At 44.2% G+C, this 16,737-nt stretch overlaps 1 protein-coding gene across 2 annotated transcripts in view; it reads right to left on the reverse strand.

Moving 5' to 3' along the window:
- SEPTIN2 (septin 2) overlaps window positions 1-16,737 on the reverse strand; it is a 31,737-nt gene that overhangs the window by 2,761 nt on the left and 12,239 nt on the right. For both annotated transcript variants that reach the window (XM_045559889.1, XM_045559890.1), the window contains exons 4-12: window positions 12,179-12,265; window positions 11,254-11,377; window positions 10,182-10,316; window positions 9,906-10,023; window positions 5,943-6,044; window positions 5,411-5,556; window positions 3,636-3,719; window positions 2,403-2,460; window positions 992-1,094 (exon numbers count right to left, since the gene is read on the reverse strand). In XM_045559889.1, coding sequence (XP_045415845.1) covers window positions 993-1,094; window positions 2,403-2,460; window positions 3,636-3,719; window positions 5,411-5,556; window positions 5,943-6,044; window positions 9,906-10,023; window positions 10,182-10,316; window positions 11,254-11,377; window positions 12,179-12,265 — 956 coding nt within the window. In that variant the 3' untranslated portion in view covers window position 992. The remainder of the gene's footprint in view (window positions 1-991; window positions 1,095-2,402; window positions 2,461-3,635; window positions 3,720-5,410; window positions 5,557-5,942; window positions 6,045-9,905; window positions 10,024-10,181; window positions 10,317-11,253; window positions 11,378-12,178; window positions 12,266-16,737) is intronic.

Here is a 16,737-nt window from a genome sequence, read left to right on the forward strand (position 1 = left end):
TACAGCTGCACAAGGCTTTGGTGACCAATGCCCCAGCATGTCACTCTAGGTCCTGCATTAACCATCTGTCCTAGAGGCCTCTGGACTCCTTGCCTTCTGTCTAATCTGCCCTGTCACGTGTGTCAGCTACCTCAAGTCTCCTCCCCGTGTTCGTGGACACTGTCATTCTCCCAGAATCAGGTCCCTAAACTGCAGTGGAGACCACCTACCTAGTACCCGCTTTTCCTCCCCAGATCACTGTCACTCTCCTTCAGCTCTCTTCATGTCTCCTGCGTGAGGTGTGTTTGCCTTCACCCCAGCTCCATGTGGCTGCTCTCTCCTTTGGACTCTCAGGTCTCTGTCTGACCTTCACCTTTCACTCTTTTCCTCTGGGAGGTGATGGGAGTGGCCACCTGGAGGGCTCTGAACCCTCCCCGTCCACAGGATGCAGGACAGCAGACACGTGCCCCAAGTCCTGGCAGACTCCTTTCCCGCAGGGCGGCCAGTGCACACCAGGCCAGAGAGCAGCACTGTCGCAAGGGGCTGGAAGTCGACAGCCTCCCTCAAGGGAACCCTTGCCTACCTTAGGGGATCATTCTTCCCCTTCAGGGCGTCTTTACTTTATCTGCATAAGCTATTTTAATAATACTTTATTCTCTTTGAAGAGACGTTTTCAGCATTAACAAATTTCCAATTGTAAAACTAACAAAAGTATTTTAATATATAATTTTCCTTCTAATGTCAATCATGTTTGCAAGCTTAGGAAACACAAAGAATCTTCATGAGAAAGAAGGTGGCAAAGTGGTGGCTCCTGTGTTTTTGGAGTGACCCCTTCTCCTCTAAGGCCAGTGACGTCAGCTAACGACAGAGCTTCAACATGCAAAACATCAGTAAGACTTGCGGAGGAAGAGCCTGTCATTACATTCCAGTTGACACCATAACAACCGACGTTAGTGACAGTGGCTTGGTGTCCAGGGTGACGTCTCCCTGGCTCACCAGCACGTGCACACACCTCACACATGGTGCCCCAGCGCCCCGCCGTCCCCGTCGCCGCCCTGCATCTGCATCTGCATCTGCGCCTGCATCCTCGCAATCATCTCCTGCATGCGGCGGAGCTGCGAACACAGGACACGTTACTGGTTTTCACGGTTTGCTGTCTTTGAACATTACTTATGGGTGTTCTGTAATCCCTAAAATCTTAACTTTTATGCTTTCCCAAAACATGACCAAGAGTTAATATACAAGAAATTTTTACAAATCAATAAAAGAACCAGTAACTCCATAGAAAACCAAGTAAACAATAAGAATATGCAATTCAAATAAAAAAAAACCTCTCAGAAAATAGAAGCAATAGTCAAGGAGGAGAAAATGAGACATCTTTTAACGGAGAACGTGGCAGGGCGACGGAGGACGCTCGCCGGGGAGTGCGAAGGAGCGGCGAACAGCCAACGCGACCCCTGGAGGCAGCGCGGTTCTGACCCAGAGACCGCGAGCCCTTCTCCATCTCGATCCGCACCAACTGTTAGCACTGTGGTTGTTCAGAAAGGCCTCCAATCTTTCTTCAGTTAATTTGTGGTTATGTTTTTAACATTTACATATTTGATCTGTGTTCAACTTATCTGACCAAGAAGTGGATTTTTTTTGTTTCCAGAAGGCTGGCCCATGATGCTCACGTAACTGACCAAGCAATTATTGTGTCTGCACCCCCAGCTGTAGCAGGTCTGAACGCCGCCTTTAAGACAGCCGCTCCCATGTCTCTGACCTACGTCTAGACGCCTACCTGAGCAGCCCGTCAGGCCTGCACGCAGTGCGGATGGCCACTCTGCTCTAGCCTCTTCTCAATAATTCCTGTTTCTCACTCTTACTCTTCAAAATAAGCATTATTTTATCAAGCTCTCCCCTAAAAGAGAAAACTCGGCAAACACATATAACTCTGCTGTGATTTCTAGATTGCACTCAATTTAGAAAACTGTGATCCTCATACTAAATGTTCCTACACAAAAAGTTTTGTGTCTATTATAATCTTTAAAAATGTTTTTACAAGTTTTCTAATTTCTTCCCCCATATAAATGCTACATATTTCTTTTTAAATGGTTGTGAATGGCAATTTCATTGTATTTTCCACTTGGTTATTATCTATGTATGGGGAAACTGATTTTTGAACATTTTACAAAGATAAGTCATGTTACTAAGCTAGCTCTGTTTCCAAGTTTAGCTAAATATGTAAAGCGCTATGTACGTTATATATGTATATATGTATATTACTATGTATAGGTGCATATATGGTAATGAAATAGATTAGTTATATGTAATATATCCTCCTCAAAAAATTAAGGAAGGAAAACTATAATCGGTTAATTACAGTTCACATATTGGATGGGAAGTAAACACTTCAGTCCTAGGAACAGTACTGCTTGACTCACCTCAGCTTCCTTTTCCAGCAAGATCTGGTCCTTATTCATGTCCTCGCTCTCCACTTTCCTAAGAGTTGAAAGAAATCACAATCATAATACTGTAACAAATACAGTAGTTATTTCTGATTATAGACACCCAAAAGAAAAGTCTGCTTTACAATTCTGAGACACATATCTATTTAAAATTGTTAATAGCTGTTATTTTTCTGATTAAAGACGTAAATAAAAAGGGAAGAGAATGATGAAGAAAGGACTAAACATGAAATGGAAAAACGAAGAGAATTCTTACTCTAAGCTGAGGTGACAAAAGCTTTCATCTTTACCAACTTAAAAAACAGTAAGTATTGCTGGAAGGATGCTCTTTGAGATAAGTTATTCTCTGTGAACACAGATGTGACCATTACACTTAGGAGGAGGATCGGGTAGGTGGGTGCAGCGAGGGGGAGGGGCGAGGCAAGGTCTGCAGGCGCAGCCGCCCACACGTCTCCTCCGTGCACTCCGGGTCCTGGTCTCAGTCCAGAGCCTGCGTGGCCTCTTGAGAGTGGAATTTTCTTACTGCCTCAAAAAACCTTTCTTAATGTCTGGTTCCCAAATTGATAACACAATTAAGTTAGACTTCCATGTGTACCTCTTAGGTATACATGAATCCACCAAATTATTAAAGTGTGAATATTTTAAGATCTCTGATAAAGAAAATTTTAAATAAATGATGTTTGCATGTTCGTTAAGCTCTAGTCTAAGCAGTGACGTGATTTTATTAGGCACAAATCACAATCCAGGTCACATACGTGTTTCATACAGAAACACGTCAAGATGGGAAAGAAGGACCGGTGAGCGAGGGTGGCTGCAGGAGTCTGCAGGGAGGAGAGCCGCTGCTCTGACGGCCGGGGCTGCTCGAAAGCCATGCGCCCGGGGCTCACCCGCACTAGGGCACTGCAGTTTCCCAGTGGCAAACGAGTCTGACCTCGTTACAGAGTGCCGCTTCTGAAGAAGTGCCTAGCACAAATCCCTGGCCTTACCATCTAAAGCTGTTTTTACGTGCACATTATTTAATCTATCTTCTCTTTATAAGGCAAAAATGGCATACTTTGATTACATTAGCAGCAACTCTTTTGTGATGAAAAACTTTTGAGTAGAGAACCAAACCATGTTGCTCAGTGGTCAAGAGGGCTCAGCTGGCCACATAGAAGAGTGGAGAACATGACTTGGGGTGACACAATACAGAGGGGACAATATGACGACCTGCCGCCTCTCTTGAGCCTCTCGGAACGGAAGTTTTCGTAGTGAAGGTCCTGGGTCACCTCCTGCAGATCCTGCATGTGGGTGCTGAAAGACAGGAGAAACGCATCCAGACGGCCACAAGGCTGCCATTTCCCGGGAAAAACTGACCAAGTATAACAACTGACAGATAAACAACTAAAAATTACTTAGTAAACTGTATACCAGTTACTGGGATTTCAGGATGAGGAGCGTGGCCTTGGAAACACCTAGTGAGGTGTAGCTCTCCCTCGCTACATGCAACCCCCGCAGGTCTGCACTGAGCGAGTCCTTCCCACTGTCCCTGCCACAGGCACCACCGCAGGGAAGCTAACAGACCACGTCTGAAACAAACACACTTCTCTAAAAACTTACGGAAATACGCTATTCAAATATTCATGACTTCTTAAGCTTAAAATTCATGTATTAGTCCCACATCAGAAACAGCTGATGAGCTCCTGCTATAGAGAAGACTGCAAAGACACGGACTGATGCTCTAGATCCAAGAGAAACAGAACCGTGACCCTTCTGTTCATCTTATGAAACATTCACGTTTTTCAAAATTGCCCAGCTCGTTCAAACACTTAAGCAAACAAGAAAGGGTGAACATTATAATATTAATACACTCCTGTTTACTCAGGATGCAGGGCAACACACTGAGAGACGGCAAAGCGGCGGTTCACACTCCCTCATTCTGAGAAACACTAAAGTGCAAGTTCCCAGACCCTGTCTTCAGCCTCCACACCCTCCCGACGACAGGGATTGAACAGCCACGGGTTTAGTCCTCAAGGGGCTGAGCGCACTTTAATTTCTTATACAACCATTACTATGCTTGCTACAGCTTGGATGATAACATCTTACAGATTTTATAATTTTTTTGTGTTTGTTTTTGGGACAGAGTCTCACTCTCTTGCCTGGGCTACATTGCCTACCTACCATGCCTGGCTAATTTTTTCTATTTTTAGTTGTTTGGCTAACTTCTTTCTATTTTTAGTAGAGACGGGGTCTCGCTCTTGCTCAGGCTGGTCTGCAACTCCTGAGCTCAAGCAATCCTCCCGCCTCGGCCTCCCAGAGTGCTAGGATTACAGGCGTGAGCCACCATGCCTGGCCCATCTTACAGATTTTAATCCACTAAAAATTGCTAAACTAAGTTGAGATATGGCATGTATAGCAATTTTCAGCTAATCAAAATATACATCAGTCACTCTTTGAACTCCCTGATTAAAGAGGTATTTATTTTAAGCAACAGTCGTTCAGCCTCCTCATTCAAGAGTAACATCAATGCACGCGTGTTTCTATATGTAAAATTTATTTTGTAAGCAAAACAGGTCTACTTTTGTAGTCAAGTCTGTTATAGTTGCTAAAAATAGAAGACTTTCGAGGCTGACCAGGGTCGTCCCGGGAGGCCCAGGCTGATGAGTCTGCACACTGGCCGCTGGCAGGGCCGGAGCAGCTGCTCGGTGCCTGCGGGAGCCTGACCATCTCCTCACAGAGCGGGGCTCTCCCAGACCACACTGTGGGTCTAGACTCCTGATAGCTTCAAAGATATGAGATCTTAAAGAGCAGGAAGCTACAGGCCACAGGAGGAAGAGGCTAGTTTGGTAATGCTACAGAGAGCCCCCAGGTGAGGGGCCTCAGCACCGAGCACTGGCAGTCCCCCGCCACTCAGCACCACGAGGAAGCCCTGCAGACGCACTGCCACGGAGGACAGGCACACACTCTCCACGCCAGCTCTGCAGTGCGTGCACCACACAACTCACATGAGCATTGTCCTCAGCTTCAGGAAGTCGTTGTGCTCGGGGTTCTCCACCTCTACAACACCCCAGGGGTAGAGGCGGCCTCTGACCTTCTTCCCTTTGGCTTCAATCAACTGATTGGATCCAACCACAGAGAATGGGATGCTGGCCTAGAAAGAGACACACACAGTGGGCTTCATGCAGAGAACCTGGACGCTCACTGCAAGCACAAGTCAATTCGCACAGACTCGGCACGCTGCTGTTGACTACAAAATGTGACCGGAAAGCTGGGGCATGCAACATTTTCCTGGGATGTGTGGGATGTTTTCCACATCGGACAAATTATATGGAAACAAATTAAACCTGCAATAAAATTTCTGAGGCTTAGAAAATAGCTATGTCAAAATGTAGCTTAAGCAAAAATACCATTGTAATCGAATCTACCCAGATGGTCTTTCAGAGGCCAAGCCTTCCAGGATATTCGGTCCTTTGCCTACGCTTTCATTTTAAATGCACAGACGACAGGAAACACTGTGTATGTGAAGCCAACTTTTACCTTGAGGAGTCTAGTCTGCTCTTTAAAATCTTCATCTTCGTCTGATTCTGCATCAGGTAAGTGATAGATTTTGATGTTATGTTCTTCAATTTCATCCAGAATCTGAAACAATGACAAAACCAAGATCAACTTTACCAAGCTGCATGTTATTCTAGCCAAATCTAACTCCTCATATTAGAAACATACCAGAATCTGATAAAGGGAATTTGAAGAGATTAAAATAAAAGGGAATATATCAGAATCACACAAATGTCAATAAAAGAATCAAACAGCTTACTAAAGTTATTTTCAAATGATTTTATAAACTGCTAAAAAGGTATTTATAAGCCTGGGGAAAATAGTGAGACCCTGTCTCTAAAAACATTTTAAAACATTAGCCAGGTGTGGTGGTGCGAGCCTGTAGTGCCAGCAACTTGGGAGGCTGGGGCAGGAGGATCACTTGAGGCAAGGAATTCAAAGCTGCAGTGAGCTATGATCGTGCCATTTCACTCCAGCCTGAGTGACAGAGAAAAGAGAGACCCCTTCCTTTCTTTTTTTTTTTTTAAAAGGCATTTCTGCTTGAATTTTGAGGGGTCCTCTATCCAGAATAAACAATAACATTAGCAATGATACACCACCACCTTCAGCGTACAAAGGAGAAGGAAGACAAATGACAGCCCAGCACAACAGCTCTAAAACTCACACCACAGTCAGCTTTGAGAAGGGCAGATGCCACAGGAGAAACTACAGGCACGAGAAGTCCTAAAGAACAGAGGTGGGGAGAGGCACCCCAGATGGAAAAAATAAATTGCCAAAGGCACAGGAGATGACACGTGACATGTGTTTTGGAAGTAACAAGAAATTCAAAAGATCAGAATCCAAGACATCTAGTTGGATAAGGGAACAAAAACTGGGGTGAGAGTTCCCTGACCACCAGGGTAGGGACCTGGGGAGTCTGCATTTTATTCAAAAAGCAGCAAGCAGCCAGCAGTGAAATCACACAATCTGATCTATCAGCCAGGCAGTAGAATGCTGGGGGAGTGGGGGTGGCAGAGAGGAGGAAAAACTGGGCTGGCGTTGAAATACACAGTCGTAAGTAAGCCAAGCAATTAAAAACCCAGTCCCCAAATGCCCACTATGCCAGACACTCTATGAGGCGCCAGGCAGGCCGGGGCTCCGCTTGCTCTCACTGCAGAACTTAGGCCATTAAGGGAAGAGAATAAGAGCAAAGTGAGTGGAAAACACTCCCAACCTCAAACTCTGTACTGGATTTGCCTTTTGGTTCTGAGAATGGAAATCTCTAATGTGACCTCTTGGGCCTTGCATGGTCAAAGACCTTGGTCTCATACGATGTCTGCACTAACTGAGAACTTCAGAAAAGACCCTCCTCTCTACATCCTTTACTTTAACCTTACCTTCAGTCTTAACATAAATCCTTACCCCTAAATGGGAGGAACCGGCTCACTCTTGAGAGGCCTGAGCAGGAGGCACGAACTCGCTCTCCGGCCTGCATCCCATGGCCCCTTTCCTGGTCTGTTGTCCATCCCTTCTGACCCTGTATTTTGTCCTATGCTGGCTTCATAAAGACAGAGCCTCAACTATGGAGAGGAGATTTGAGAAACATTTAGTAAGTAGACTACTCATAATTGGAAGAGAGAAGTAAGAAACGGATGAATCAAAAAAACTTACACATTTCTCAGTCTGGGTGATTGCAAGAATTATGGGACCAATTAAAGGGACAGGGAACTTAGAAGGACAAGAGTTCATCAGAGGGGCAAAGAGGACTCCCGTTTGCGTATGTAGTTCACATGAAGAAGTAAGATACTTGGAAGGGAAAAGCAAAAGACCGAGATGATGTGACCAAGGAAAACTGACCGTTAGGGACCAGGAAGGTGGAAAAACAGGCAGAGAGCAAAACACACACAGGGCCCCGAGGCAAGGAGGGGAGCCTCAGGAGCAGGATTGCCATTGTGGCTCTCTCCACAGGGAAGGCCCAGGCGTGAGGATGAACTGTCGGCCCAGCCCAGGACAGAACACCCGTGAGCCGGGTGGCAGGAAACCAGAGTGAAAGGGTCATGGAGAAGGTATTTAACAACCAGGACGTGTCTGACTAAAGCAAAGGAGAGGCTGGTAGGAGGCAAGAGGTTCTTCTCGATGAGGCAGAATGAAAAAACCGATGGGCATACAGGAAGAAATCATAAAGAGTGATAAAAGAGGCCACGGAGGAAAGAATAAATGCTAGAAGTATTTTAATTCATCTCAGACTTTGTAATCAAGCACTGACAGTTTTGGATATAGGATTAGGGATTAAAATTAGAATATTCTAACCCTGACATCCCCCCTTCCTGTACCTTAATGAAATTTAATGTAAGCATATAAAAGGTAAAGTTTCCTTAACTAAGAGCTGCAAAAATACCGTCAAGCATAAAAATGTCTAAGCTTTCAGGGATTCTACCAACGCCCTGAATACTTCCTAAAAAACTGGCAGAACTTGAGCTAATGAAGGAAAAAGCTGACACATTACATTAAAAATCCTGCCATAGCAAAAGACACAAGAAAAATGTGAAAACACAGAAGTCAAACTAGGAGAAATCATTTTAGAAATCTAAAAAATTAAAGAATATCTGTTAAATCAATTAAAGAAGCAATAAAAAGCGATAAAGAAATAGCCAAGGCCCTACAACCTGAGAGAACGCACCAAGCAGCATTAAACACCAGGACAGACGCACACCAGCCAGGAAGGAACTGCACATTAAAAATGGGACACAATTTCTCACAGGACAAAACACTTTACAAGAACTGGCAACATGTCCAGGATAGTTATAGGGGGTGGAGAGAAGAGTATGTTTTGGGAATGTAAACTATTACAAACTGTTTCTGGGGGAAATTTAGCCATCTTTCAAAAATTTAAACATGCATTTATTTCCTAAGAATTCATTTGACTCACACAATCGTGAGAAGACGGATGTGTACCAATGTTTGTAACAATAATTACTCCACACACCTTACTGAGGGTCTACTATATGCCAGGTACTATTCTGAACTCCTGCAATACGTAAGTGAACAAGGCCAGGATTCCTGACCTCGGAACCCGGGGGCAGGCGATGGGGCGTTACCCACCCAGACATCTGGGAGAACTGTCCAGGCAGAGGGTGTCATAGCAAAAAGGTCTGAAGGTAGGAACGTATCTGGTCTGAGGAACAGCAAGGTGACAGGAAATGTGGTCAGAGATCAAAAGGAGCCAGAGCAAACAAGCCAAAAAACCATCAATAGGGAATTCGCCACAATGCACTGGAATGCACAGTAGAATTATTTTCAGAGTTTAGCATATGTAAACTGTTTGGACTGTCTTTAAGGAGCAATCAGAAAAACGAAAATAATTTAAAAAATGAATAGCAGAAAGTTAACGAAGAGGCTTTATAGAGACACAGAGAAGATAGGTCAGCGCAGGAGCTGCTGGGGGTGGGAGGGGCACCAGCTGGCCGGCAGCTGCAGTGCGGCACCGTCATAAACACACACAGGGATGTGTCGTTCAGTGGATCTTTTACAGTGAAGTATTTAGGTAAAATAATAAAACTTCATGGAGAGCTCATACTTGCATATCTGTGTCATTTACCTAACACATTATGGAATCACTTTGCACTTAGCTACTTACTCATTGAGAGCATTTTTATCTAAGAATTTAAAGAAGAGAAATTTGGTATCTTCATGAAAGCAAAATATTAAAAAATAACTAAGTATTAGGTGATCCTTAAAAACCACCTCCAAAATGCAGGACCAATTCCCAATGCTGCCTCCCTGTGCCTGAGCAGACTGATGGCGTCTGTGGACCCTCCTCTCCCCTCCCCTCCTCTCCCCTGCCCTCCCCTCCCCTCCCCTCTCCTGCCCTGCCCTCTCCTGCCCTGCCCTCCCCTCCACTCCCCTCCCCGGTGGCTCGCGGTGGGCCCAGGGAGAACAGGAGGCCAGTCTTGGTCTCACACTCACCCTCTTCTTCAGTCGCTCCCGCTCCTTCAGCGTGAGAGTGTCGGCTTTTGCAATGACAGGCACAATGTTCACCTTATTGTGTATCGCCTTCATAAACGCAACATCTAAGGGCTTAAGTCTAACAATAATTTTAGAAGTGTCACATATTTAGGAAAAAAATGAGATCATTCAAAGCTTTTTTCTCTTGCAAAACTATCTTACTCTTACATGGACACACACAGTCTGGGGGACCTGCAAACCCAGGCAGTGCCGCAGGCGTCCCCGGTAAGGACTCACCCGTGCCCGAAAGGAGACAGGAAGTAGAAGCAGCAGTGCACCCTGTTGTCAACGATGTGCCGCCTATTCAGGCCACTCTCGTCATGCAGGTAGCGCTCAAACTGCTCGTCAATGTAGGAGATAATCGTCTTAAAGCTGAGAGAAACATCAGCATTAATTATGGGACACGAAAGACAGGCAGTCCCTAACTGCAAAGGAAAACAAGTTTTCTCCCTCCTCCCCACCTCCCACCAAACATATATAATTTAATAATCCATTTTTAAGATGAGACTCCTAGATTTGGCAAAATGGAGGCTTCCGGAAACCGTGCCAAGTGTAACTTTCCCTTAGTGCTAGGAGTCAAACGCCTGAGTGGAACAGGTTACGAAGCACCTGACGGCCAGTGGTGACAGGGGCTGCCAATGCTCTCAAGGAGTGTGGCCAGGAAGGGGCAGAGGGGCACAGTGGTGGCAGAGGACATGGGTCAGGAGCAGGGTCACCCGAGATGTGAAACATGATGGTAAGAAGAGAAATTCCCGATGCAGGACGAAGACAGAAGGATCTTTCCCTCGCTAACCTTTTCTCACCCAGTGCTAAAACATCGGTGCTTTCTGCTGAGGGGACTGGAACCAGTAGAGTCTGTACAACACACAGGGTATTTTCTGCACAGCACACGTCACAGACTGCTCTACCTTCTACTTGTTCATTTCCTTATTTGTGAAAAGGATACCAAGGAGCAGTCACTGACAGGCACTGTGTCTTGCGTGGCTCTAACAAGTTCCACTTCCTCCCATAAGGGTATATTACAGTATCTTGTCTACTGGCCACAGGTCAAATCAAGGTGTTTCAATTCTACCAGCAATCTATGCATGGCAGGCTTTGTGACCTCAGATCTCATTAGATTGCTCTTAGAGAAAAAATACTTTACTCATTTTCTATAAAATTCCTTATTTAAAAAGTCTGTATTTAATTTGCTTTAAATTATATCATTGTTTTACTATATATAGTACCCCAAACCTAACAGTCATTAACACTATGCATAAATTTATATACATTAGAATAAATGAACGTAAACAACTGTCTGTGCACCCACCAGTCCCTGCAGTTAATGGCGTCACCGTAGCCGGGCGTGTCCACCACCGTCAGGCGCAGCTTGACCCCCCGCTCTTCAATCTCAACAGTTGAAGCTTCAATTTGGACGGTTCTTTCTATTTTCTCTAGAAAAGAAACAATAAAGAATGCTACTAAGCAGTATGCAAAAAGGAAAAATTACCTACTGTTTACATTCTTACAACAAATGACTTGGAAGTTCATGACATCTCTGTGGAGGCAGCTTCTCAGAAGGTAACATAAGGATTGTGTAAGAAATGATCCCAGAGTCAGAAAGGGAGAGGTCAAACCTAAGATTAACGTGCTGCTTGGGAAAGTAAAAAATGCCAATATTAAAAATTATAATTTCTGTTCTTAGGATAAAGAAAACAGTTTATGAATTCATTTAAAAATTGAATTCAAAAATATTTGTGAAAGGGATACTTGTCCTCTTGTGGCAGCCCATGTGCGAGGCTCCGACTTTGTGTGTTTAATTCACTCAACAAGCACTTACAGATGCTGGTATCCTGCACTGGACCACTCCCACAGGAGATGAACCAGTCAGACACCATCTATCAATACAGCAATCTTCTATGTACATGGCATTTCTAACGACACAGAACATTCTCATTTGGTCCTGCCATCAAATGTGTAACACGCCCAGAAAGTATTATTACATTTTACAGGCAAAGAAAAACACTGAGAGAGGATGGATCCGTGAATATGTGTCACAGAGAATCTACAGCCAAGCTCCAAGGACCTCAGGTGCAGCACTCTTCCCCACCTAAGGGATATTTTCCTTGCAGTCAAAGCTGAGCAAGAGCAAACAGAACACAGAGCTAAGGCACAGAACAGTAACCATGCACCCTCTGGCAACTTCATGTAGAATCACACTTAGTAACTTAGAAATTTTCTTCTTTTTTTTTTACCTGCAGCTCCAGGTATGATTCTTTCTGGGTAGAGATCAGTCAGGAAGAGGCTATTTATGAGAGTCGATTTTCCTAGACCTGATTCACCTTTAAAAGAAAATGAAAACCGTCATGGCCTTATCTGTGTGACACAGTTAAACCCGCTGAGTGTCTACGGAACGCCTGGTATCAGGTTAAGCAGCTCGCAAACACCGTTCCCTGCGCTCCATCGGATGCCTGTGCACTGGCACTGCCCCCACCCTCTTTCACGGGGGAGGAAGGAGGCCCAAAGGTCCACAAGCTGCCTGAGATCAGAGAGCAGCCAGAGCAGGGTCACGGTTTGAACACGTGTGTGCGGGACTCCAGAACTCCACACCGTACGTCAGAAACACCATTTTATCTCTTCACAAATGTGTGGAATGAATTTTAAAGGTTGGTCTTTATTTTATGACAAATAGAATGCAAAGCAGGTTTTCAATTCTAAGTTCTGCTCATCATTAAGCTGCTTATCACATCTCCAGAAAACCAAACACATCGACCCAACCACGTCAACAGCATGTGTGCTCTCGGAGCTGCGCAACGGGTAAAGGGCAGAGCCTGCCGTCGGGCGGACTCACCTGCGCACATTCATGCAGCAATCCCCCTTCTAACACACGCCGCCCCGTCTTTTCCTGTGTCACACACGTCCCTGTTCCCCATCACTGGCACCTGCCATATGTCAGGCAACTTCCCCGCTCACATCACTGAGTATAAATGACCAACTCAGGCAACACGTATCCATCCAAACACTTAATGAGTTAAGAATCCCTGTTCAACTATTGTGACTACATATTCTGCATATTTGAAATTTAACTTCAAAGAAGATGCAAAATACCAAAATAAAATTTACATTTGAAGTAAGCAGAAACAAATTCTATTGCTTCATTGTAGCTTATCATCTAAGGGTTAATTTCACATGGAGAGGTACTTCTGACCTTGGTACTATGTAGTGCTTGGCGCTGGACTGTCCCCTGGACACCTTGGTTTGAGCCACCCTCTGCTAAGTCCTGTAGAGCATAAGTACATATTTGTTTAAACAATCAATGTTTCTGGGAACAGTGGCACAATAGTTCCAGCCACTCAGGAGGCTTGAGGTGGGAGGATTGCTTGAGCCTGAGAGTTTGAGACCACCCTGGGAAACATAGTGAGATCTGGTTTCTTAAAAAACAAAGCAAAACAGGCCGGGCGCAGTGGCTCACGCCTGTAATCTTAGCACTCTGGGAGGCCGAGGCCGGTGAATTGTTTGAGCTCAGGAGTTCGAGACCAGCCTGAGCAAGAGCGAGACCCTGTCTCTACTAGAAATAGAAACAAATTAGCTGGACAACTAAAAATATATACAGAAAAAATTAGCTGGGCATGGTGGCGCATGCCTGTAGTCCCAGCTACTCGGGAGGCTGAGGCAGGAGGATCACTTGAGCCCAGGAGTTTGAGGTTGCTGTGAGCTGGGCTGACACCACAGCACTCACTCTAGCCCGGGCAACAGAGCAAGACACTGTATCAAAAAAAACAAAGCAAAACAAAAATCCACAACTGGTTTTGAATCTTTACAGGGTATAACAAAAAGTCAGTATTTCTGGGAAAACCAAAAACAAAAAGTGAATATGAAACATGTAGACACACAAAATTAGGGCTGCACTTTAATTATATTGCAATTTTCATAGATGAAAAGGACAAAACTAGAATTATGTGTTGATTGTGTCCAAATATGAATGTGAAAACAGAGAAAATTCCTACTATCCCATCAAGTTATCCTTTTAATAAACTGTCCAGCAATGCTCCTTTACATTTTTACTCCATTTAAAGGGGATTTTACCCATATTTGCTAAGTCCTTTCTGTGTGGCTGGCACAGGGCTCGGCACTGGGGTACGACAAGGAACAGAAAGTCCCTGCTCCCATGGCGCCTGGCAGCCAGCAGGGAGATGACAGGCAAACCGGCGCACTCCCTCTCATCGCCCAGGGCAGCGACAGCTGCAGGCAACAGCTGAGAAGGACTCCGTGCACAGAAGACAGGTGAGCAAAGGCATCTGAGACAGCTTCTTTTACAAAAGCAGTTGCAACATCTCACTGGCTACTTTCAAGTCATAAATCTTAATTTTAAGGGTATACATAATTTGTTCATGAACTCAGAACACAACGCTACTCTTGGGCTGAATTCCTCAGAGTGCCCAGCTCTGCTCCACCTTCACTAATGACTCCGTCCTGGCCAAGAATCTTGTAAACAGGTGTCAGTAAATGGGAGAACAAGACACAGGAGGAGAGATTTGGGTCAGTGTAAATCCAGCACCATCCAAAACACAATGGAGCTAGTGTGTTTTACTCTATAATCGTAACAAAAAAATTTTTTTAAGTGCCAGAATTAATGTAGTTATCCTTTAAAAATAGCAATAGCAAAGATGGGAAGTATTCAGAGCTTACAAAATGGCCCATGTTTCCCTGATTAGAAAGAAATACAACAGTATCAGGCACAGTGGCATCACAATGAAAAATATACACAGGGTAAGAAAAAGTTAAATGCCATCAGGTAAACTGTCATATTAAGTTTTAGATTTTAATCTAAAGTTTAAAGTTTTTTAAAACCTAGGCTAAAAAATAAAACAGCAAAATTTAGGCTAAGCCAGTAATGTTAAGAAAAAGAAAAAGCTTTCAGATTTGGGGGAATCTCTCTTCACGTTAGTTTTTTCAATTTTCATGCAACAAGAGGTCATGAAACTGCTTTCTCAAACATGCAATGAGGGCCTTTTTCAGGAGGCCCCGGAGCAGTAGTGGTCTACGCGGTCAGCTTTTTTACCCATCCAGACAATTCCTCTTGGAGCCAGAACAATGGCCGGGTGGCTGAGAGCGAGTGAGCTCATGCAGGCCCCACAAAAGGTCTGAACTGCCCCCCCCAGGCTTGTGTGCCCTTAGGAAGGAACACCCACATCACACACGCTCACAACCACAGCTACTAGCATATCTTAGCTTTGAGGCCAGTTTTCATTTTCTGAGCTTAGTTCTCAGGTGCTTGTTCTGTAATCCTCTTGTGAATTTGATCATACTAACAACCTACTAACTTTCTATCAGGTAATATATTTGACAATAAGCTGCATATTTTTAATCTTGCTTTTTTTGTATTAATAAATTAAGCCATCATCCAACATAAATGTGACTGGGAAAACAATTTAATACAAATGACCACCATTTGACAAGAATCTTCAGCAACACGGTCACCCAGTTGTCTCAGGGACAATCTCCCACTTGGTCTCCTCCACCAAGTCTCTGCACCAGCTATCTGTGGGTACAGAGCCCCTTGCAGACTGCTGCCCAAACATCTGCAGTTCACCTGCACTGCATCAGACACTCTGGGAACGCGCCTGTTTGTTTCCAAGTCTGTCACAACGTAAAAAGCTATGTCTTTCCTCTTCCATAATTTCTCATTTATCAGTTATGCATACTGGGGTTTGCCTGATTACCACTTTGCGCGAGCTAATAGTACAATTCAAAAGTTGTGGGTCCTTGTGGTTAATGTTCTAGTTCTGTTTTTCACAACCTATCTCACCCTCAACTCCCTTCTTGCTTTCTTTTAAATCAACTTTGATACATAATTTACATGTATTAAAATACACCCAATTAAACTGTAAAGTTGGATTAGTTTTGACAAAAGTACATGCTCAGATAACCCAACTCCACTCACGATAAGAGTATTTCCATGACTCTAAAGAATTCCAGGCCAGGCGCGGTGGCTCACGCCTGTAATCCTAGCACTCTGGGAGGCCGAGGCGGGTGGATCGCTTGAGATCAGGAGTTCGAGACCAGCCTGAGCAAGAGTGAGAACCTGTTTCTACTGAAAAACAGAAAGAAATTAACTGGACAACTAAAAATATATAGAAAAAAATTAGCCGGGCATGGTGGCTCATGCCTGTAGTCCCAGCTACTCGGGAGGCTGAGGCAGGAGGATTGCTTGAGCCCAGGAGTTTGAGATTGCTGTGAGCTAGCTGATGCCACGGCACTCTAGCCCGGGAAACAGAGTGAGACCCTGTCTCAAAAACAAACAAACAAAAAAACCACTTCATCTTTCTTATAGTGCAGGTCTGACGGTGACAGATCCTCTCAGCTTATCTGTCTGAAAATGTCTTTATTTCATCTTCATTTTTTTAACCTTCATTTTTAAAGGATATTTATGATGAACACAGAATTCTAGGCTGATGGTTTTATTCCTTCAGTACTTTGAAAATGTCATTCCCTTATAGATTGCATTGTTTATAATGAGAAGTCAGTGGTCATTCTAACCTTGATTCTCTGTAAGCAATGTTCTCCTTTTTTCTAGCTACTTCTAAGACTTTTCTCTTCACCTGATTAGCTTTTCTTTAGGTTTGGCCTACTTAGCGTTTCACCAGTAGTTTCTGGCAACTTGTTACAATGTGTCTTGGTGCAGTTTTCTTTATATTCATATTTATTTGGCCTGGTATTGGTTGAGCTTTTTGGATTTGTGCATTTACAATCTTCACCAGTTTTGGAAAATTTCCAGGCCTCATTTTTTGATCAATTTTTTTGCCTTCCTTTC

Source organism: Lemur catta, chromosome 8 (assembly GCF_020740605.2).
Source record: "Lemur catta isolate mLemCat1 chromosome 8, mLemCat1.pri, whole genome shotgun sequence".
NCBI lineage: Eukaryota > Metazoa > Chordata > Mammalia > Primates > Lemuridae > Lemur > Lemur catta.